At 41.9% G+C, this 23,254-nt stretch overlaps 1 protein-coding gene and 1 long non-coding RNA gene across 7 annotated transcripts in view; one reads left to right on the plus strand and one right to left on the minus strand.

The window, feature by feature from the left end:
• The window catches only part of DIAPH2 (diaphanous related formin 2), a 170,455-nt gene extending 168,276 nt beyond the window's left edge, over positions 1-2,179 (minus strand). For 4 of the 6 annotated variants that reach the window (XR_012055916.1, XR_012055915.1, XM_072929020.1 and 1 more), the window contains exon 1: positions 1,887-2,160. Coding sequence is in view for 3 of the 6 variants with exons in the window: in XM_072929020.1 (XP_072785121.1) it covers positions 1,887-2,003 (117 nt within the window). In the remaining 3 variants the exon portion in view is untranslated. Of the gene's footprint in view, positions 1-1,886 lie in introns of all 6 variants that reach the window. The other 2 variants (XM_072929021.1, XM_072929022.1) reach the window with 2 other exon arrangements.
• Positions 2,180-2,589: 410 nt separating this feature from the next.
• On the plus strand, positions 2,590-3,401 carry LOC140684145 (uncharacterized). Its single transcript, XR_012055917.1, has 2 exons — positions 2,590-2,698; positions 2,999-3,401. It is a non-coding gene; the product is annotated as an uncharacterized lncRNA (long non-coding RNA).
• Positions 3,402-23,254: the final 19,853 nt, after the last annotated feature.

Consider the following 23,254-nt stretch of genomic DNA (forward strand, 5'->3'; position numbering starts at 1 on the left):
CTCTCCTGTATGAAGCTTTTCCCCGACTACAGGCTTGTTCTTCCCTTACAAACCCGTGGTAGGAATTGATAAATCTGGCTGTCCTGTCACCTCAAATGAAAGCACACCTGAATCCCACCCTTTTTACTCCTTCAAAGCAAATCTCAGTTCATGTCAGGTTTATACACCACTTGTGCACATCATGTCCAGAGTGAAAATAATCTGCTTTCCTATTCAACCCACTCACTCAATTATAGCATCTAAGGCCATTCACTTACCCCACAGAGCAAAACTATCTTTCTGAAGGCTCTGATTTGAGCAACATATCCCTGCTCTGATCCAGGGTGCTGCTGGACTGCAATCATCCACCCCCTCAAGAAACAAAAGCATACTGCTGTGAATGAAATCAAATATTAACATAATGTTCTTTTTTCCCACTCAATGGAACAATGAAAGTTTATTCTAGTGATTCTAGAATAACTGAATAGATCATGCAGTGGAAATAGTCATTCTGTTCAATCCAATTTTGAGCTCATTTCACTTTGATTTTTCAAATTATGTGTTTCTATCAGAACAGAGTTCTCTTCTGCTACAGCAAAATTCAAATTTATGTTCACAGCTTCCAACAGAAGCACTTCCCTGAGTGATTTTTGAATCAGTTCCCTGCAGGAATCTCCAGGCAGCCTTCTTCAGTACTTCAGCAGGAAATAGTAGAGGTACTATAAACACCCCCAAAGGTATTGTTTATACAAAGTTTATCCTATGCAAGGAAACATGAGTTTGTTTTCAATAACACCATGAAACAAAACAAGACACCACATCTGCTTATCTTTTGCCAAGATATACTTTGCCACTTTTAATGCAAGCACAGTTCAAGTCATTCATGCAACTCATCCTCTGAAACAAGGATAACTTTCAGTAACTTTTCTATGCCTCAATGTTATATATTCACCAACTTCCCCAGACGATAACTTCATGCTCAGCACAAAGAAAACAAACAAAACAAGAGAAAATCCCAAACAAACAACAAGAACCCAAACTGCGGTTGTCAGGCTAATTATCTGAAAGCTCTATACTTGCTAAAAGGAACACATGGTGGGAAAACTTCAAAACTCAGTTTCACCTGCATCGGGGAAAGCCCTTGCAACAGGTTAAATAAAGTTTGCAACTTTAGTAATTTCTCCGAGGAGAAGACACAGAGAGTTTTAAGTGTTTGCTACAGTGTTGCTCTTGGAAATACAACCCAGAACTGAGCTAAATTGGGTAGATTCAACACGTGCAACTAAAAAATGTAAACAATCAATGGCAAACACTGTCACATTAGCTGGTTTTGCTACTGCAGCATTCATGAACTGTGATACAACCCAGTGATGCTGCCGCCTGTATTTCCACTTATCAGGTCTGTCAGTAATAAAAAAATCAAAGAGGTTAGCCATAACGAACAAACTGCAGTCCTAAAGACGCTTTACTTTTTAAAAACCATAAGGCAACACCCAGTTTCTTAAATAATTTCCCGATGAAGTGAGAGGTTGGCAAGCACGTGGTTGGCATCCTGATCCCCGGCGTTCTGGATTGTTCAGCCGGAGGCAGCCGCACCCCGGCTGGGTGGCGGAGCGGGGCAGAGGTTGCGGGGCAGCGCTGCTTCTGTCGCTGTCGCTGTCCCTGTCGCTGTCCCTGTCCCTGTCGCTGTCGCCTCCCGAGCGGGGGAACCCCGCGAACCCCCCGGGCCCCGGGCACGGCAGCGCGGCCCGGCCCTGGTGGGCGCTGCCGGTGCGGGAGCGCCCAAACCCGCACGGAGCCTTCAGTGCCCGGCACGGCTCCCTCGCCCCTCGCTCCCCGCTGGGAGCGGCGCATCCCCGCTCCCTCCTCCTCCTCCTCCTGCTGCCCGATCCCCCGTCCCCGCTCACCAGCTTGGGCTTGTTCCGGCTCTCCTCTTCCGCGGCGCGCCCGCCGCGCTTGGCGTTCATCCTGCCGGAGCTCAGCGCCTCCTCGCCGCCCGCGCCCGGACCCGCGTGTCCGTCCATGGCTCCGCGGGGCTGTCCGCGGGCCGGGCCGGGTGGAACCGAGCCGAGCCGGGCCGAACCGAGCCGGGCCGGGCCGAACCGATCGCTCACGGCCCCATGGGCCGCCCCCCCCTCGGCGCTCCCGCTGCCGCTCCGCCCGGGGCGGCTCCGCTGCCCCGCCGCGCATGCGCACGGCCCGCCCGGGCCACCGCGCCTGAGCGCCCCGCGCGCGCCTGCGCCCTGCGCGCCTGCGCCCGCAGCAAATGGCGGAGCCCTGAGGGGGCCCGGAGCGCGGGCCCGGGGCTGTGGGGCCGTGGGGCCGTGGGACTGTGGGGCCGTGGGGCCGTGGGACTGCGGGGCTGTGGGGCCGTGGGGCCGTGGGGCTGTGGGGCCGTGGGGCTGTGGGGCCGTGGGACTGTGGGGCCGTGGGGCCGTGGGACTGTGGGGCCGTGGGACCGCGGGACTGTGGGGCTGTGGGGCTGTGGGGCCGTGGGGCTGTGGGACCGTGGGGCCGTGGGGCCGTGGGGCCGTGGGGCCGTGGGGCTATGGGGCCGTGGGGCTGTGGGGCCGTGGGGCCGTGGGGCCGTGGGGCTGTGGGACTGTGGGGCTGTGGGACCGTGGGGCCGTGGGGCCGTGGGGCTGTGGGGCTGTGGGGCCGTGGGGCCGTGGGACCATGACACTGTGGAGAGCATCCCCCGCTCCTGCCGCCCGCCCAGGTATCTGCAGTCCCCGGCTCTCCTCGCCTCGGGCACGCCCAGGGATGCGCCCCTCGCCCCATCCTCACAGGCGAGGATTTCTACCTCATGCCGACTGGAAACTGTGGAAAAATGCGTATTTTATGATTGGCTTTTCGCAAATGTTACAATGAGTATAATATGTGTAATGTTAGAAAGTTATGCTGTATTAATTCTATTAAGTAGTGTGTTATATGTAGTTTTAGGTTTTAAAATAATGTTAATTTTAACTGTGTATGTGGGGGGAGTTATTTTTTTGTTTTTGTTTTTGTTTTTTTTAAGGAATGAGATACTTGCTTCGAAGAACACCTAAATCTTCCAGAGAAAAGGAATTTATGGTTTTCTTATCAGAAGAAGCTAATTTCTTCAGGCCTTGCTCAGACTCAAAGTCACCTTGGAGATTAAAGGAAACAGTTGACATACAACAGACAGAGTTCTTGTTTTAAATAAAATGTATGCATAACCATAAAGGATATATGAACATGCAACAGGCTATTGCTTTTAAGGTTATTCCTTTGTTCACAAGTTATGCTTTTCATGACTTAGTGTCCAAAAGCATCCGGACGTCCATAATTCTTTACTTTTTATTGTCTTGTAATTGTCCTAACTCTAAACTTTACTACTCTAATTGTATGATTATTTTTATAACCATTTTATTATTATTAAACTTTTAAAATTTTAAAAACCAAGTGATTGGTATTTTTCACAGAAACCTTCACTCTTCCAGCTTGAACCCACTCCCCCATGTTCTGTCACTACGTGCTGTTGTAAATTGTCTTTGGTGAAGGTTCCCGGTGATTCTGGCAGGCTGCTGAGAGCACCCCAGTGCTGCTTCTCTCTTCTCCAGCTCAGCGATCTCGGACTCATCTACCCACGGCTTGCAACAATGGAAAATTGCTTAAACATTTCTGTGGATTCCAGAATCCCTTCGGCTGAGCCTCGCTGTGTAAACTGAAGGACTCTCAGGATGCTCTGTGTGAGCAAGGACAGAGGAAAATCATGGGTCACACATCTGGTGATTAAAGGCATCATGTTGACATGAATTCAGCTCAGTTTTTTAAATAAAAATACACATTTTGCGTTAGTATACCTGAATTGATACCTGCTAAATTATGTTGAGAAAGCAGTTATGGACAACGTCATGATCTGTTGTTTTGGTGTGACAAGGGCAATCCTTTGGAGTTCACATTCAGATATAAATTTATCCATTTATTGCCCTCTAGGAGAGAGTCCCAAAAGGCAAACAAGACAGAATAGTGAATTTCTGATCTCTGTCTAATACATACACAGAGATGCAAAGCCTGAGATTCAGGGGGCTGTCTGCTTGCGACTCTCTTAGGCTCACCTGAGTACTGGAGGAAATACTTATCATAAAGTAAATCCAGCAATGCAAACCTGCTGATGAAATCTGACAATACCACCTTTCAAATAAATGACAGCTCAAAACTGGCACGTGTCTTGAAATCAAAGTACAATATTGGCAGCAGAAGTTAGGAGGTTATAAAATAGACCAGCTCTGTCTAGATGCTCTGTTCTAAAATTTCATTTGAGATTCATCTCTTCCTCTATAAATCTTTTTTTCATTCTGATGATTTTAACAATAATTATTTGGACATAGTTTATGATATCATCTTATGCCTAAGTTGAAATTATTAAATTAATCAAGTAATCATTAACTTAAACACTTATTTGCAATGTCAGGCAATGTAATGTTATTTCCAACTACATCCATTTATAGTTTACAGGATATCATTCTACAGAACCAGTTTAACAATGGTTAGTTAAATGCTCAAATCTGTTTTAATGAATGTACCCCTGTCTGAGTGATGGAGAAAAGATGTGCAAGCATCAGGCTGCAGCTGCATCATGTGCTGAAAAGCCAACCCCCAGCTGCTCTTAGTTCCCCTTCCTGCGTTTGCCTGCTCTCCTGGGACAGACAGCTGCTTGCTTAACAGAGTTATTTCATTTTTTTAACTCTGATTTACAAATGCTTTGCAAGTCTCCGTTTGGAGATTTCAGCTGTGGCTTAAAATTGTCTGTGTTGTACAAAACATTGCTCCAGGATTTGCTGGAGACCTGTTTTTGAAAAGCTTGCCATAGATCAAGTGTCATTAGATCCACTTCACAGCCTCCTCAGCAGAAGTTGAAGCCTCTTGTTTTGTTTTTGAAAATGTTTTTAGTCATACTGCTGCATTTTAGTGTTTTTCCCCTACCCCACTCCAGTTTCCAGGACTGAGAAGCAAATATTCCATGTATGAACTAAGGAACTTTATGACCATATAAACTGCAGGTAGTTCCAAACAAAAGGAGTGAAGAGAAATAACGTAGCTATCCCAATCAGGAAACGTTTACAGGGAAAAGCCCCTCAACACCAAAACAAAACAAACAAAAAACTCTCTGGAAAACCACAACTCTGCCTAAGGCAGGCAGACAAACCTCACTTTGGCAGGCACTGCAATGCAGTATTTTGGCTCAACTCCGAGAGCAACAGAGTGGCCTGAGGGTGGAAACGAGTAGTTGTACAAACTGTTCTTAACTTGGCTTCGTCTCTGAAGCGAATGGATTTCAGAACTATTTATTCCAAATATCATTTCACAACACTGCAAACACGTAACTCCAAAAAGCTTCTGCTCTGTAGGTGCTGACATTTCTCCTTCTGTGTAATCTCAGTCCCATTCAGCCACACAAGCACTGCAGCTCACAGAGATCACACAATTACCTGCCAGCAAAATGGTCAGACACTGATAAGCACGAGGCATTCTGAGCATCCCCAAAACGTGCAGCATTTTCTGTCTCAACTGATGAAAGCGGCCTTTGAGGACGGCTGGCTATTGTAAATGCAGGGGAGCCCAATGGGAAGAAATGCTGATGTCTGACTCAATTCAGAAGGCTGAATGATTTCTTTATTATAACTATGCTAAAATACATCAATATACTATATAAAAGGAGGATACTAAAACTACATCCTACTTTCTCTGACTCTAACACAACTCGTGACCCTCTCTGAGAGCCCAGCCCCAGGTGGGTTGGATTGGATTGTGTTGGGTTGGATTGGATTGGATTGGATTTGCCACCAGGCTCAAACAATCCTCACCAGAATCCAACCAAGCAACACCCCAGGGAAACAATTCTCCAAACACATTCCACATAGGAAAAAACAAGGAGCAGAAATGGAAATTGTTTTCTCTTTCATTTCTCTCTGTGCACCTCTATGAAAAATCCTGAGAGGGAGAGAAATGTGCTGCCACAGCTGGCTAACCCAGCAATATGAGACCTTACAGCTCTTAACGCTCTCCCTCTAAACAGACCAAAAGTTCAATCATGCAGGGCTGCAGAAGGCACTCATTCCAAGTACATCCGAAAAGGAAAACTATTCTGGATGTATGAGAATTCATAATTCAGTGGTAGAATTTCCATTTGCCAGACAAGGCACAGTCTTCTGCTTGAAAAGTGCAGTTGACACATCAGCAGAGCAGTGATTCAGTTTTCAGTCCCTGGGAAATGTTCTGTTCTCCAGAACATTTCTAGAACTGAAGAGGAAAGTTAATAGTGTTGGAGTCTTTGTCCTAACTGCACTGAAGGGGAAAAAAAAAAAAAGAAAAAAAAAAAAAGAAAAAAGTAATTACTCTGTATGCTACCAGAAGAGAAAACACAGTATTTAACTTAGCCACAAACAGGAAATGTGTTGCTAAGTCACCCCGCAGTACATTCGCAGCTTTTCATCCACAAATTCTATGTCATTAGCACAACCACTGTACCACAGAGAACACAGCACAGCTCTTCCCCTGCTCCTGCTCAGCTGGAAGCTTTTCTCTCTTCTTGAGCAGTGTCATCACTGCAGTGTTTGCTCTCCTGTCTCTTCCTCCTTTTTGCAGTTTTAGTTGGAATCGATTTACCTCTAGGAATTTTTAAAAATTCCTGAATTTATCTTCATATGGAAATCAGCCTAAGCTTGTTTACAGTGCATGAGAATGTGGTAAATAACAAGAAAAGCATGGGGTTGAATAGCTTATCTTAACAGGTGGGAAAATAGGATTAGAAGTATTAACTGCTAAGCAATTAAAATAAATGAAGAGCGTTAATTGCATATGAATTGATAGTCTCTATTGACAAAATTACTTCACTTTCTAAACAATACTCTCTGAGACTAGTTAATAAATATTATTTGCAAACTCAAATCCACAGAAAATCCACTCACTGATAATGCAAAGGATTATTTGTTTGCTAAAACTTCATTTAATCTAAACCATAATTTCCTGGAGGCAATAAGTGAACATTCCATAATGTTTCTGTAAATGAAGCCACAAGAAGTTACTATCACACATATAAAAATTTGTTAGTGATTTGAAGGTAAATTAAAACATCTTACATTAACCTTTTAACAAATGTGAATTGAAACCACAGCTGATTCTGAACATTCCTGTAAATTACACTTCAACCTGACTGACTAAATCCAGCTCTGATTTAAAATCTAAAGCTGGTTGAGCTAAGCCATTATTAAATGACACAGTAAATATATGTAAAAATATGACATTTACTTCTGTCAAGGCACTTTTTTCATAAAATTGAGTAATTGTTTTAATCTGAAAAAAAAAATCATTAGAGATTTTAATTTACTCCAGGCCAGGCTCCCCTAATACTTAGGAAACAAAACATCAATAAAGTTTTTATAGGCTTATATTTTCCAAAGTGGTACTTCTCTGTTACAAGCGTTTCCCCTCCTTGAAGGAATGAACTGATTCAGATGAATTATCTTGTCACTCTTTTCTCCATTTTGAGCCCTCAGTCTATAATTCTAGATCCCAAGGAGGTTTGTCTTCTCCAGAAGATTTTCTGCTTTCAGGTTTTCAGAGAACAGGAAGAAAACATAGTTCTTTCTCCATTCATGCTTTTTAGAAACAATGGATGTATAAAAAATAGCACAGGGTTATTTCGGAGGACTGTAAAAAATACAGGAAATTATTTTGCTTGATTTTGGACTTTTCCCATAAGAAAAACTAAGCAAACTGCTGATATGTGAAGTAATGGTAATTAGTTAGTAATTGATTCTCTTCTTTCACTTTACCTTTCAAATATTCTATTCCACAGAATAATCAGAACTTTTTGTATTTGTACTTTGATTTTTTTCCCCAACATTTTATATTCTAGGACACAACTACTCAATGTTAATAAAACCCATTTATGTCTCATAATACTTCATTAATTTTCTTCCCGGCGTGAAAGAACTGGAGATGATCTGAATAGAAAGAAAAAAAAAAATATTAGCATTACCACTAAACACTGTATCCCACTTTTTAAACATACAATTATTATTACTCATATGTGCTACCCTACCTTACAATTTTTAACAATATAATACATCTTTTTGATTTAGACTCAAATCCCTACAGTAATTGTGGATTTAAATAGAGCATTGAAGGTCTCAGTAAAAGCTGCTCATTTTTCATTCTTTTTCTGTCATCTCTGGTGTTTTAGGTGCCCAGCACCTCTGTTTTGTTTGTCTCTGACAGTGCAATTCTGTCACTGCAGTTCTGCAGAAGGAAACTGAAAACCTTCACACGGGGATTTTTATTTCCCCCTTGAAGGCTCCTGGAGGCTTTTCCTCTCTGTTCTGCATGTCCCCCCATGGCTGAGTTCTCAGCTTATCCTGCTGTGGGATTTCCCCCAAATTGTTTAGAAAATACCTTTTGCTGTTCGTATCTCAGAGCACAGTTTGCTTCTCAAACATGGCTGAACAGTCCAAAATAAACTCCTTTCATTTACTGCGAGCCTTCCCTCCACCACATTCAGCACAAGAGACCTTTCTATTTATCCTGCTTTTGTACACCTTCACAGCTTTTCACAAAAACCAAATACCACAGCAATTTTCTTAATAAACCACATTTCTATAGCTGCTCAAGGCCACTCAAAGCACGACAGAACCAAACTGGGCACTTAATGGTCAGGCTGGGAACTTTCCTACTGTGTTTATTTTGTTTGCAAAGAAAGCTCTATCACAGTGTTTGTAATTTCTGTGCATGATACAAACCCTAACAAATAAGAATTCTACAGTGCAGGGGATAAATAATTATCAGTGAAATATCTCTGTCTGTAGCCCATACTTCAACAAGCAGATTTCTGGGTGGAAATAAAGTTCATTTTGATGAGATAATGCACATGGTAATGCAAAACCCTGTCCCCTCTGGAGGAACGTGAGCCCCAGCACCTGGCAGATGCTTGTTCCATTGCTTGATGCAGTGCAGGAAGGTGACACAACACTGCAGTGGTAAGGATGGGACAAAAAAATGCAAGTTTCCTGTGCAGGAAAATATAGGTTCTATTTGCAGGAATGATTATTATCCATTTTCTTGAAGAACCTGATGTTTCTGAGGGTCTCAAAACTTTAGAATAGAAATGGTATGGAAATCTGTGGATGGAATTCTCCAAGGGGAATATAGCAAGAAGAGAGAGTTAAAACCCAGAGGAGAGAGCACTGTAATCTTCACAGCCAGCTGGAGAGAGGTGAGACCATCCACAGGAGGCTCTGACAGAGAACCAGGAGCAGCAAGAGGTGGCTGTGTCACCTGCTGAAGGTGGCAGCTGGCACAGGAAAGGTTTCCCAGCTGCACCAGAAGGTCACTCCAGGCATCACTGAGTGGTTTCCCTGCAATCTAAAGGGCTGGAATTGGCACGGATCTCTCTGGCCCCTTTCTCTGCTGGAATTTGGGGGTTCTGTAATGTACATGGCTATTGCTGGTTGGGGGGATTGGTCTCTTTAAATTCTCCAAAGTGGATTTGAACCTCCCACCCCCGAATTAAATAATTCTGTTAATGGAATGGTATTAGCTGGAAGTTGCTTCAGATTTTATTTGGACTTTGGTGACACTTTAGAACATTAAGGCTGCTGTGAAAGGAATGTGATTCTTTTGTTTCTGCCTCTTACCCTTTCCTGTCTCCTGGTGCTTTCCCCTGTGTGCACCAAACACTCATGTGACTGGTGTTAGGGAATTGCAAAAGTGAGCTGGGTTAAAATTTACCTTGTTTGAAAAAAATGGCTGATTTTAGTTGTAAACCACAGTGTTCCTTGAGATTTTTTCCTAGCAATATAAAGCTATATTTCTAATAGGCAGGTGGCTAAACAAGCCCTGGCTGCAGTGTGCTCCAGCAGGAGAAGGCAGAATAAATCTTGATACAGAGCAGTGCCCAAAATTTCCTTTAGCTCAGCTGGAGGGACAGAGAGTGACACCACAGAGCTCAGGCTTGGGACTGGTGAACTTTATAAAAATATTCCTTTCTAGATTTGCCTTCTGATAGAAAATTCAGTAATTCCAGGCTGCAGGGGCTCAGGTTTGGGTTTGAGGAGTGTTTGGGAGGCCTCATTTGAGTGAGGTCACCAAATCCCTTAATGCAATTCCATTGGCACTGGTTCATGGGTGGCAGACTCGAGGTAAAAATGTTTTGACTCTATGAATTTTTAGATAAGGGAGATGACATCATTGTGAACAACTCCCAGTTTCTAACAACTGAGAGGTTATTTTAAGTTTCATAATGGGTTCTTTGGTTAATTGGGGATCTTGGGCTTTGCATTCATTATGCCACACACCCTGAAATCCTTAACAGTACATTCCACAGATTTCAGTAAAATCTTATTTATTATGATAGGAGAGGTAATCAAGTAAACATTTCTCTGCTGCTAAATATAGCAGCAAGCTGCTTATGAGTCAGAGCCCCAGCAGATAATTCTGCATATCACTGAAAACTCCATTGGCTCTCTGTCATGTTCCCTGTGGGAACAAACAACAGCTTGGATCTGGCTTGTTCTTCCCATTCCAGGAAACATTTTGCAGTGCTCACTGTAGTGAGGTTATGTTTGTAAGGGACCCCACAGCTGCATCATGTAATTATTCTGGAGCACAGCACACAGCAGACTTGGAGATTTACAATCTTATAGCCATTGTTGATTAGTAATTAAGCTTTCCAGTATTCAAAAATACAATTTCCATACACAACAGCAGTTAAGGGCAACTTACTGGATAAACTCATCCAGCGTTTAAACAGTGATAGAAACATCCAAAACTAGAAGTATATAAATTTTATAGCGGTTTTGAAAGTCTTTGGATGTTGTTGCAGGTTTTTAGGTGGGAAAAGTGTAAACTCATATTAGTAAATAAAGTGGTAGATAATACTAATTTTCATAATTTCTTCCCAACTACAATAATTTGGGGAAAAACTTCCAGTTCTTTGTATATCACCTGCCCAGTACTTTTCCCTTTTTTCAATATGATCTATAAAACACAAAAGGAGCTGTTCAGCAGCAGCTTGTTAGACTTGTTAAATGTGATTGCTATATTATGTCCAGTGCTTACACTTATTTCTGTATAAATATTCTTATATTCAGCTGGCATAATAAGAAGCTTGTCATCATCTCAGCTTAGTGGAGCAGCAGTGCTGTGTGTGTGAGCAGCTGGGCACTTACTGAGATGGAGGAAACAATTTTTGCTTGTTCCTGACTAACTGATTCAGCTTGGGCTTTCCCTGCGTGCCTGCCCGTGGGTTCATCCATGCTGTGACCTTTCCACAGAAACCACGGGGCAATCAGGAGGGACTGGAGTGTTCAGCAAGCAATGATGGCACTGCCAGTGCCCAGCACTGTGTGGGACAGTGAAATGCCCAGGTTTGGGCAGAGCTGCAGGGACCAGGGCTTCCCTCTCAGATTGGACAGCTCAGTGCCTTCTGCTGGTTTCTGTATGCTTATTTACTCATTTAGTGTAGGAAACACGATGGAATAACGATCAGAACTATTAAATAACTCAGTTATTTAACATTAGGTCCTGGGCTAATGTACTTAGAACTGAAGCTAATGAGGTGTTAGAGATGCACAGCAGCCAAGATTATGTTAATCTGGGTTTAGTGACACAAGCACGAGAATTCTAGAGCTTCTTTTTCAAAAGCAAGTATCCCGTTCTGAAAACTGAACAAAGGAATAGAGGAGTTTGAGTCTCTAAAACGAAATACATCCAGGGCATTAACATTTGCCTATTACACATTCCTATGATGGCAGCTCCTTTTTTGCATAAAAAGATTGCTTAAAAAAAGCCATATGCAAAAATTATTGCTTGAAATGAAATACCTGCTTCTGAAATATAGATTTAATTGTTAAAAATGTCTCATCTTTTGGGTTGTAGAATCATTTTGAAGAAAAAAGTGGTCCAGGTAGTTAGTGTGAATAGCATCTTTGGCTTCTTTTGGTTTGGGTTTTGGTACAGAAAAATCTTCATAAACAACTGTATCGTGTTTGTATATTGTCCTCTCTGGAAGTCAAAGTATGATTCCAAAGCAGTTATTGTATTAATTACTCTTGCACTGGTGACCACAAGTGCTATTCAAATGTACAGGTTATTATTTCTGCCTGTCTGTACCTTAAACTTGGCTGGACTTTCTATTCAGCAAGGAAATACATGCTTTGTACAGATGAGAACAGCTTGAAACACTAAGAAAAGCTTGGAATCATTTGTTATACTGGTAAAGGACCGGCTCATTTGGGAGGCTCTTTATTGGTGCATTGCAGGAATGTGCTCAGAGTGGAGCTGTGAGCAGCTCACAGGGCAGAGGCACTGCTAAAAAAACCCCTCAGTGGTTCTGGGTTTTAACTTTGTACTGCAGCACTGCCTGTTCTCAGGAGCGTTCTGGTGTGGCAGCACATTTCTCTGCCTCTCAGGATTTTCATAGAGGTGCACAGAGAGAAATGAAAGAGAAAACAATTTCTATTTCTGCTCCTTGTTTTCCCATGTGGAATGTGTTTGGAGAATTGTTTACCTGGGGTGTTGCTTGGTTGGATTCTGGTGAGGATTGTTTGAGCCTGATGGCCAACCCAACCCGCCTGGGGCTGGACTGGAGAGAGGGTCATGAGTTGTGTGAGAGTCAGAGAAAGTAGTACATAGTTTTAGTATCTTCTTTTTATATAGTATATTAATGTATTTTAGCATAGTTATAATAAAGAAATAATTCAGCGTTCTGCATTGAGTCAGACATCAGCATTTCTTCCCATTGGGTTCACCTGCATTTACAATATTCTGGTGCTCATTTTTCCTGTGCATTCCCAGCCTGGAACAAATCTGATTCATGACTGATAACACAAAATCTCTTACCCTCCTGCTGCTCCCCTGCTTCAGATGTGCTTTTATCTGGGAGTTTGTGCCTGCCTGACATGACTGACCCGTTTCTTCCCCTCTCTGTTTCTCTGGTGAGCAGTGAAAGCTCCAGGGCTGTGCCAGCCACGCTGGGGCAGAGCTGCTTTGCCCTTCAGCTCTGTCCCACCTCCTGCCTGGTGCCCAGAAGCTGCAGAACTTTGGGAACAGCGCTGAAAATGAGGGAAGGGATAACAGAAAAATGGGAAAACCTCATCTTTGAAAAGCCAGGGATCCTGAGAATATGTGGGCTTCCCACCCAGCCCTTATTGTTACAGACTGGCTGCAGTTCACTCCTACTACCTCAGAGCTTTTCCAGCTTTTAGCTGATCCTACCTTACCCCATTTAATCAGGAAATTCACTGTATTCTGTCTTCCATGACAGCAATTCTCTTGTGAGATGGAAGTGGTGATTTGGAGAGTTCATACAACTGTCACTCCAACTCACTTGACAGTGATAACATCGCCATAAGGGCAGAGAAATGAGGTATATTGGGAGAAAAAATACCTTGGTTGACAGGTGCCATAAGCACAGGATAGACCTATGTGAACCGTGGCAAACAAGTATTTATAGGAAGAGAAAGTGTATGGATTTTACACGAGTTTTCCTGGGCTTCTTTTTGTTTGGGTTTGATGGTTTTGTTTCAGTTAGGGTTTTTTTGGGGGTGGGTTTTTTTTGTTTTGTGGGGTATATCAGTATATGTAGACAAACTGAAGCTGTTGTTAGTTACTGATGAATAACTTGCCACAGCCAGCAGGAAACAGCTCTTTGTCACACTTCCTTTGGGGCTGCTGTGTCACCATCAGCAGAGCTCTGGGGCACACCCAGGGCTGACCTGAGCACAGGAGTGGGAGCAGCAATGACAAATTATGGGGTTTGGCCCATTGTTCAGCTTCTCCTTGTGCATATACAGGACTAAAAGGCAGCTTTCAGTAGTGCCAGTGATGTTCCTGCAGATGTAAGGCTTGCTGCATAGCAGATCTTTGAGTAATGCTGTCACATGAGGAAGGATTAAGTGCTCTGGCTGCTGCATGATCAGTGGAGATTGTTTTTGTTTTAATCAAAAAGTAAATACAGACAAATTACTGCTTGGAAAAATGTGAGCTCTTAAGCAGCAAAATAAGCATAAACTTTATTTAAAGCATTGAAATCACTCAAAGTCTGCTTAAAACAATATTTTCTAATTGACAGACAAAAGTTCATGGAGCTCTTCTCAAACGCAGGTTTCTGAGTAGCAAATAGCTGTGGCTGAGGGCCTGTGAGTCACGCTGCAGATCTGTGCTGAACAGTCTGTGCAACCTCAGGGGAATTGCTGAGTTCTGCTGGATGCTTCTGGGCATCCCCGAGCTGCTGGCTGTGTTTGAAGCTGCTGGCAGCACTGGGTTTTATTGCAGGGCTGGTTTTGCCTGGGAGTCCTGCACGGAGCTCTGAATGAGTGGTGAGTGAAAGGGAAGCACTCGGTATCCTTTAAACATTTAATGATGACCAGTGCGTTAATTAAAACCTGAGTGAATGCAGCTGATGATGTCCCACTGTATTTCTGGAGCTGAAACACAGACCAGACTGAGCCATTACTAAGCACTCCAAAAAAAAGCTGTTAAAGGGAGCTGTACTGGACCTGCTGCTGCATGGAATTCTTGAAGGGTTTATTTGGTGGGGATGAGGCAGCAGGCCTAGCTCCTAGGAGAAATTTTGAAAGTCTGATGGTATTTATAGAGACAAAATTCTAACAGTACAGAATTTAATGAATGGGAAAAAAACCCATTGCTTTCATTATTTGAAAATGCTACATATATGCATTTATTTCATCTTTTATTTAATTTATATTTTTCTTAACACTCTCTTTAATTCCTTTTCACACTAAGTCAGAACAAATGCTTTGCTTTAGAGAAAGGACTGCATACATGCTTCTTCCTACACTGGCTTTTTGCAGATAAGGCTTTTACTTTGCAGACCTCATTAAGCAGTCAGTTGAGCAGCTAAATGAGTGTTCCAAGTGGTAATGGATACTTACTCCCTGTAAGTACAACAAGATTATGAGATACTGTAAAGCTTCGTACTTAACTGCACAGGATTATTTATATTACAAATAAGTGCATCAAGTAAATAACTCAGATGTTCACGACAGCAAGGGGATCTCCCACCTGTTAACAGAGCAGATCTGGGTCACTAGATAAAGGGTTTTGTTTCCTATTTTGAGTCATGTATCTTCCATTCTATACATCTAAGCAGATTTTAGCCTTTTCTCAAAATAAAGACCATCTTTTAAAATATTTAAGCCTGAATGCAATATGAGTAGGCAGAAAGCTTCCAACCAACCATGGTTGTGAAAATCAAGTTGTGTTTTAGCAATCCAATCTGCACGCACTTTAAGTTCTTATTTGGATTTGCAGCATTGCATCTGCTGGTTAGGATGAATATTGCAAAACTTGCCTTGATTTCTCCAAGATGGGATTACAGATATTTAAATATGGGATTTAAATATAAGTAAGTGGAGATTTGAATAGTTGATGCTTTGGTAGTTATGAAAGACTGTAAAAATAAAAACTAAAGGAAGGCTGTAAAGGGGTAATTAATATGATGAACAGAGGAGTTAGTCAAGCCTGAATTCTCTAAGTGTTTTGCTCAAGTTCTCATGTCTAAGGTACAAACTCTGAAATCATTCCAGATGAGGTGCTTGCCTCCTTCCCACACAGGATCTCTGGTGTATAAGGGATAATTTCTGCTGTTTCAATACAGAATGTACCGTGGATCTCTCCTCTACATTGCCACATATCTTCAAAGAGGTTTTCAAGGCTGTCTTTTGAGATCTCTGGGGGGAATTGGGTTAAAATGGGGATGGGAAAAAGAGATGAAGTATGTACAAGAGAGGTAGTTCAGGGACTTGGTGAAGAAAGCCTCTGGTTGCTATCAGACCTTCCTTGTCAGAATCAGCACAGCATTTGTAACATGAACTGGGGAAGGCTTTAACTGTCCTCTGTCATCTGCTGATATTGGTGTTCTCTAAATAATTAAAGATGACTTTGTTTTCCCTGCCAAGTGACTTGTGGAACAGTAAATAAGCCGAGGGAACATGTCACACTGAGTGATGAAGGTGATCTGATCCTCATCATTCTCCCTGCTGCTCTCTGAAGCAGATTTTCTAGGTACAATTACATTTTTCTCTCAGTAAACCAAGAACTCTGTTTTCTCTGGCCATCTCTCATGAACATTTTTAAATAGGCTCCTGAGAAGCAAACCAAAGCTTTCCACCACCTCAGCTTGCTCTGCTGTCTCTGAAGTTCTCTGTTGTTACCTGGACATTTCACAAGAGTTAGTGGCTACAGCATTATTCTTTTAATTTTATCGAGAAGAAAACCAATTCATAGCTGAGTCTTTGCTAATTATTTCCACTCAGCTTTGTTGCATGCCAGACTTTTTAGTTGTATTTAATGTTGTTGCTCTGGAAATAATCATTAAAGGGAAATGGGTCACCACCACTGTACACTGGCAATTCTGTGAAACACAATTTGAAATGAACTTGCCTTTTCATAATGATGCTGAAAAGCACAAAATGCTTTCAGTAATAGTGGCATAATGTAATTAAGTGATAAACTTTTTTTTTTTTTTCCCCAGAAACCATAATATAAACAAGGCACAAATTAATGTTGCAGGACATTATTGCATCTTTAGGTATTTGAAAAGTCAGCAAGGTAACTGAAGATGGGGCTGAGACTGCAATAAAAGCTTTCCCGAAATGATCTCTGACACTTGGAGAGCACCAAGTCACTGCAGTTAAAATCTGTCATTAACCTGCAGACAGGACACAGAATTTTGGAGAGGCTGTGGCTCTCTGAAGGGGGAGGTACCTGTGGGTGACCAGAGCATCTTTGCTTTGAAGGGCAGGAGCTGCTCATGTTTTACCCACAAGGATTTATCCTATACACAGAGAGCATTGATTGCCCTTGAAGAAATTCAGGTTTTGACCTTTACCAGTACAAAACAGCAGCCCAGTTTCTGCACATTCCTAAGTGGCAAGTTTTAGAAATAGGCCCATGGGTCAGAAGAATGTTCCTGCAGTGCTGAAATCAGCTGGAAGCACAGACCATGTGGGGACAGAGGTTTTTCAAGTGACACAGGCAGTCTCCTAGTCATCAGCTGAATTTCCTCTCCTACTGTTCCTCTTTTTTTTTTTTTTTTTTGCATTGTAAGTCCTTGAGAAATTCTGCCATGATGTAATGCTGTTGTGTTTGAATTTATAATTTAGGCAGGGAGTAGAAGCAAGGCTTAACTTAAATCTGTTGAGACTTTCTCATCTTTAGTTCCCCCCTAGTTGTGCTATTCCATAATTCCCCTTCATTCTTGGTTTTGTAGTGCCTAGGGATAAAATAAAAGTCTTGATCTGTCTCTTCTGAAACTTGAGCACATCAGAGCCCGAGAAGCAGAGGTGACAGTGTGAAGTCACACAATTTCTGGTTCCTGGGGTGAGAGTGAATCCTAGATATGGAAATGGTCTGGTCCTGGCCCCGAGATGTGTCTTGGCCGTGGTAAAAGTCAAAGTTCAATGGACTTCACCTTAAAATCAGCTTGTGTAAGAGGAATCAGTGTTCCTGCAGGGCAGCTGAGCTCTCTGTAACACAGATCTGCACAAGAAAGAGAACAGCATGAATTGGGAACTTTGCAAGAAATGATGGATTTTGTCAGCATTTCATGTCTGACCCTGAGTTTGCCACAGTTTTAAAACCCAGAGGATGGAAGTGTCTAAACTTTTCAAGAATATAAAATTCTGTAACAAACAAGGTGGTTTGATTGTGTATAATTCCCATATTTCTGCACGTCTGGGTGTTCTGTTGTGGATGTAAGAACACCAAACCACCCCAGTGCTTCCTGAGCCTGCAGAGAGGACGTTGGTGTTAGCCCTGATTGATGGGCTGCATTGTGAGTTCTGCCTCTGGAGCTTTGTCAGGTAGGAAGTGCTGATGGGGCAGGAAACCAGGCATTGTGTGGAAACATCCAGGAGCATGGAACTGGAGGAAAAAGCTGCAAAAATAATTCATGGAAGATACTATAAAGCTGTATATTCTGTATAAAAATATATTTATGATTGTGCACAGCTGGAAATTGTAATTGTTGAAAGTACTGCGGGCCAGTGACTGATGTTTGTGGAGGCAAGAGCCCAGTTTTGTGTTGGAGCTGGGCCAGAGGAGGCACTGGAAGGACTCAATCCCCTTCATCAGGGCTCTCTCTGCCTTAACTGCCTTTTCCAAGTCCTGCTAATCAAAGCTTTCTGAAGGCTGCTTATGAAATTACCTCAGATATACAGTTTGAAACACTAGTAATAAATTCTTCATCTTGAAGGCTAGGGCTTTATTAATTTAAACCCATTTTTCCTTTCTGCCTGGTACATGTTAACAAGTGACTGCGGACTGGCAGCAATAACTGTAGGAGGAGAGGTCACTGGGACAAAGCATTTCAAAATCTTAAATAATATGGGGGGCAATTAATAACTAATTAAGCATCCACATGTGCCAGACACAATCTGAGCTTGGAGAGGCCATGCTCAGCAGAGAATGCCTGTCCCAGTCCAAAAGAGAATTCCATTTGAAGCTGTCCTGTCACTGAAATGTGGTTCAGGTGTTGTTATTGCAGGCTTGCAGCGAGTGTCACCCCAAAGGGGCTGTTTGGAGACTGTCTATGAGCAGAGAAATAAAGAAATCCTACAAGAGTCACCTGCCTGATAGGTGAAGCTGGGCAGAAATAAGGTTAGAGAAAATTGGTGCCCCCTCGTTGGTTTTGGGCCCTGCTAAAGGAGGGTATTGCAGTGGTTTTTCTATTCCAAGTGGTAGAATTGGCACTGCTTTATTTGAAAGGAAAAGAACTGAAACAGGGGAGTAGGTTGATGAAAAGACAGATTATTGCTAAAATAGTTTCAGCTTTTTCCAGTGCTCCCAAACAAGACACTGCAGAGAGTACTCATGTTAATTAGAGGACTGAATGCAACCCAAAAATTAGAAGGCATGATGGATTATAAGTGACTTTTTACTGCTGGAATCTATTTTTTTTTTTTTTTTAAATTCATGTGAGGGCCTCCCTTCAAGTTCTGGCCTTGTGAAGGAGCCAAAAATCAATGTGCAGAAAGGATTTCCAAAATCCATGAGAACCATTACAGTGGAGTTAAATATCAGGTGTTGTTTTAGAAAACAAGTGTTCTGATAATTATCTTCATGTGATTTCCAAGCAGAATTCCCTGCTTAAATTAATTTCAAAGGAATTTATATACCTTTGACTTGGAATAAAATTAAGATGAAAACAAGAAAATATGGAATAGCTAGAGATTTGCTTCCTCGAATGTTTCTAACTACCACGGTGATCTTTTAGAACACGTAAAGGAAAAACACGAAAAAGCTCCAACCAAACTCTGGGTGTGAATAGAACATTGGTGCCAAAATCCAGATGCTGCCTAATTGGGTCCCCTGTCAGTTCAGAGCTCAGCTGCGGAGGGAAGTGCAGCTGCCTTTGGTGTTTCCATCTCTCCCTGCGGTGTCTGTGGCCTCTCTGCTGTCCTGTGTGAGGCTCTCGGAGCTTTAGGGGAGTTCTGGGAAATTCCTCACTGGAGCTTATCCACACAACGCTCATTCCTGAGCCGCATTTGGGAATGGGATGCTTCCCTCTGCCGGCCACAGAGAGGCAATTTTATTGGTTTTTTAAAAAGTTTTTATTTTTTATATATATTTTTTTAAAAGCAGACTGTGCTTTTTATTTTTTATATATATTTTTATTTTTATATATATTTTTATTTTTTTTATTTATATATATTTTAAAAAGCAGCCTGTGCTTTTTATTTTTATATATATATTTTACTTTATATATATCTATATTTTATTTTTTATATGTGTTTTTATTTTTTATATTTTTAATTTTTTTATTTTTTATTTTTATATATTTTTTTAAAAAAGCAGCCTGTGCTTAGGAGGGAGGAAAAGGGTTTGTTATTGCAGTGCCTCACACAGGGCTAATTAAATCGCTTACCTGCATCACAAAACAGCTTTTTGTTAAAGCGACTGGCCTCTGTTTTGGGAAAAAGGAAATACAAATATTTTAAGCCACTTCATGTCTACTAGTGGTGCTAATTCTCAGCACAAAGAGCAAACAATTAAGTATTTGAAAACAGATATCAAAATGAGAGAGCAGGGTGGGCACGAATGGAAAAGTGGCACAGCAATGTCCTGGTGCCCCTGAGCTGCTGGAATTGCAGAGAGCAGGATGGACATGGATGGAAATGTGGCACAGCAATGTCCTGGTGCCCCTGAGCTGCTGACCCTGCGAGCTGGCACTGCCTGCAAGGTCAGCTGCAGAAGGTGTGCTCCCCAGCTCTGCAGCAGGAAATTTAGGGTCTGAAATTTGAAATTCTCCAAGATGTCTGAGCCCTTTAGTACTCTCTTCTTCCCCTTGTATGATGGTTTTCATCTTTTTGATGGATACATTTGGGTTGAATTGCACCTTTAGTAGATGTATGGTTTTTTCCTTCTTTTTAGATTATGTCTCTCTCTTCTCATTTTGTTCTTTTCTTTCAAAGATAAGAGTGGGAAGAAGAATAACTCCTCAGGGTTTGTACCAAACTTTAGAGCTGTAGGAGGGGGAATAGTCTATTACTCCATAAAAATATTGGAAAATTAGTAAAAAAAAGACAACCCCCCTCAACAAACAAGGGGGAACACCCCACACCCCCCTCCCTCCATTACTGAGTCTCCATCCCGTTGTTCTTTATCATTACAATTGCTACAATTAATTAGCTCAGCTTTCCTTCAGGTTCAGTGCTCCTTGGAGGGTAACCTTAGGGGATTAGTTGGTATTTCCTCCTGGGGGCTGGCAGCTTTGGCCAGGGAGGTCTCAGGGCATGTGAGCAGTGGGGTGGAATTTGTCGGTGGGTCTCAGATTCAGTCAAAGAGAGAAATGGGAGTTTCTAACCAGGCTGAAGCCTGGGAAAGACTTGGAAAAGAATGTAAATAATTCTTTATCTCTCTTATTATTCACATTGTTTATAGTTAAGTTCTATCACTGTGCATCAAGCACTTTGCACCAATGCTGTGGATTGTTTTCACTTCAGGGCTAATGGAGTTGGTCCTCACAAAGCTCTGTATAAAAGAGCAGTGTATGTTGAATAAACCAGAGTTTTACTCTCAGCAGCCTTCTGAGTCAGTCATTTGTCTGACAGAAGCGTGGCCAGCACGGGGAGATGTTGCTCAGCTGCATTCCTGAGCACACCCAGAGCAGCACTGACAGCAGAACCGCCTCTGGCCAGGTGTGTGTGGACTTTATCCACCCCATTAGGTGACACTTGGTTTGATTTCCAGTAGAAATATTGACCTTCAGGAAGTCATTCCTTTGTGTGCAGGTTCCCAGTCCATGGAACAGACCAGAATTGGAGTCTCAGGAGTGTTGGTGTATAATTTTCCTAGCACTCCACAATAGCAGGATGAAAGGGGGTGTGGAGCTGCAATTAACACTGGATGAGGCTGAATTGCACTTGCAACAAAGAGAAGTCTTTCAGTTAGTCTACAATAAAATCATAATTATATCCCCAGTATCCTTGGCAACAGATTAAGGTCCCAAAAGGTGATTTTACAGTTCAGTATTCGTTGCGATGCAGAGATGGAAAAGAAGGAAAAGCATAATCATTTAAACAGTTTCTGGGGTGTAAACAAGCATGATGTGAGAAACATTAAATGCATCGCATTGAATACATAGAAGTGTGCTCCCCAAGGAAACAAATCTTTTCTGTAGTTAGGACATGAAATTCAAAAATTTGTGTGCTTGATGATTTAAATTCATACAAAAGGATGGTGCTCACTGGATATGGATTCATTTCTCAACAGGGAATTCTATCCAATTTTCATTTGAAGAAAGCCAGCCCTTGAGACACAGGGATTATCAGTTGATGAAGTGAAGATAAGTTGCTTTATCAGAACTGTTTATACGCAGGAATTACCTGATTATAAATTCTTTTATGTGGATATATTTTAAACTCCCTGCAGTTTTTCATGATAAAGATTCCTTTCCTTAAGCCTGATCTTTAAGGCCATATATAGGAAACATATTCCCTTCCCCTAATGACCCTCTCCAGAAAGGTTAATGTCCTAATAAATACTTGTTGTACAGGTACCTCTTTTTAAAAATATCCTCCTGTCTCCATTTGCTTTTTACTCAGTACATTTTACTGCTACAGTTCTCACCAGCACAATGGTGAGTTCTTTTTTGCATTCTCCTTTTCTCCCTGTTTTCTTTGAAATAAGAACCAATAAAAGTAATAACCTTAGAAGGCAGAGTTCTTATGTTTATTTTTGAAGAAATGATTCTGTCATCATCTGGACGACAAGCTCTATGCATGAATTCCTAGATGTGCCATCAGTAAGGAAGATGGAAATTGGGGAAAGTCAGCAAGGTGCATGAAGATATTTGTGGAAATAAGATCTTGGAAATAGGACAATAATGAATAGAAGGAAAGGGTAATGTAGGCATATGAATTCTAAATGCCTCCCAACCTGAAAAAAGCACTGGCTGCTGGGAATGTATTTTAACTGATGTTTGTGTCGCTGCTGAGGCTGAGAATAACTCACAGTGTAACGTTATTGGAGGTATGGCAGAGTTGGAGTTTGAAAATGATGCTGGGGACAGCTTTGAAGTGACTTAGGTGATGGAAATTCCTGCCCCTCCCTTCCATTTTGAGTGATGAGCTGTATAATTTTGTATATAATGATCCATCTTCTCTCTGACAGATTTGGTCACTAAAGTTTATCCAAGTGCACTCAGTGCTAAATATCGAGACCTGGTTTTACTTTCCTTTTAAATAAAGGCCTTCAGAGGAGAGGCAAGACATAATAGGACAAAATAATTCTGTGATTATTTGTTTACTTATAGTTGCATGGTTTGGAGCATGACTTTGTAGCTCCAAATAAACATGAGTTGTGCCTGTAAGGAAGATGCCAATTTTACAGCTTTAGGGACTGTAACTCTTCTTTTTGAGACCAACAAGCACATCTCCAGTGTAAATGCAGTCTGCTGAAGTTCTGCAGGATTGGGGATCTCCTGGGTTTTCACAGAAACGTTCAAAATTTAATACCAAAGAACAGTGAAACAATATAGAAGAGCTAAAGACCATGGGGATTTGAGCTGGAATTGTGTTCACATTCTGTTCACAGGGAAGAGCCAGAAAATAGGAATTGTATTGGCCAGATCAGTCCTAGGAAGTGAATGAGTTGCTGAATGAACTTAGTAATATCAGGTAATTTCAAGACCTTTTTTTTTCTTCTACTTGAGCAACTTATTAGTACATTAATTTCCTTTCTCTGTGAATACAGTGATTTTTTTTCAGTTTACTGTAACTCTTTCCTG

Source organism: Taeniopygia guttata, chromosome 4A (genome assembly GCF_048771995.1).
Source record: "Taeniopygia guttata chromosome 4A, bTaeGut7.mat, whole genome shotgun sequence".
Taxonomy (NCBI): Eukaryota; Metazoa; Chordata; class Aves; order Passeriformes; family Estrildidae; genus Taeniopygia; species Taeniopygia guttata.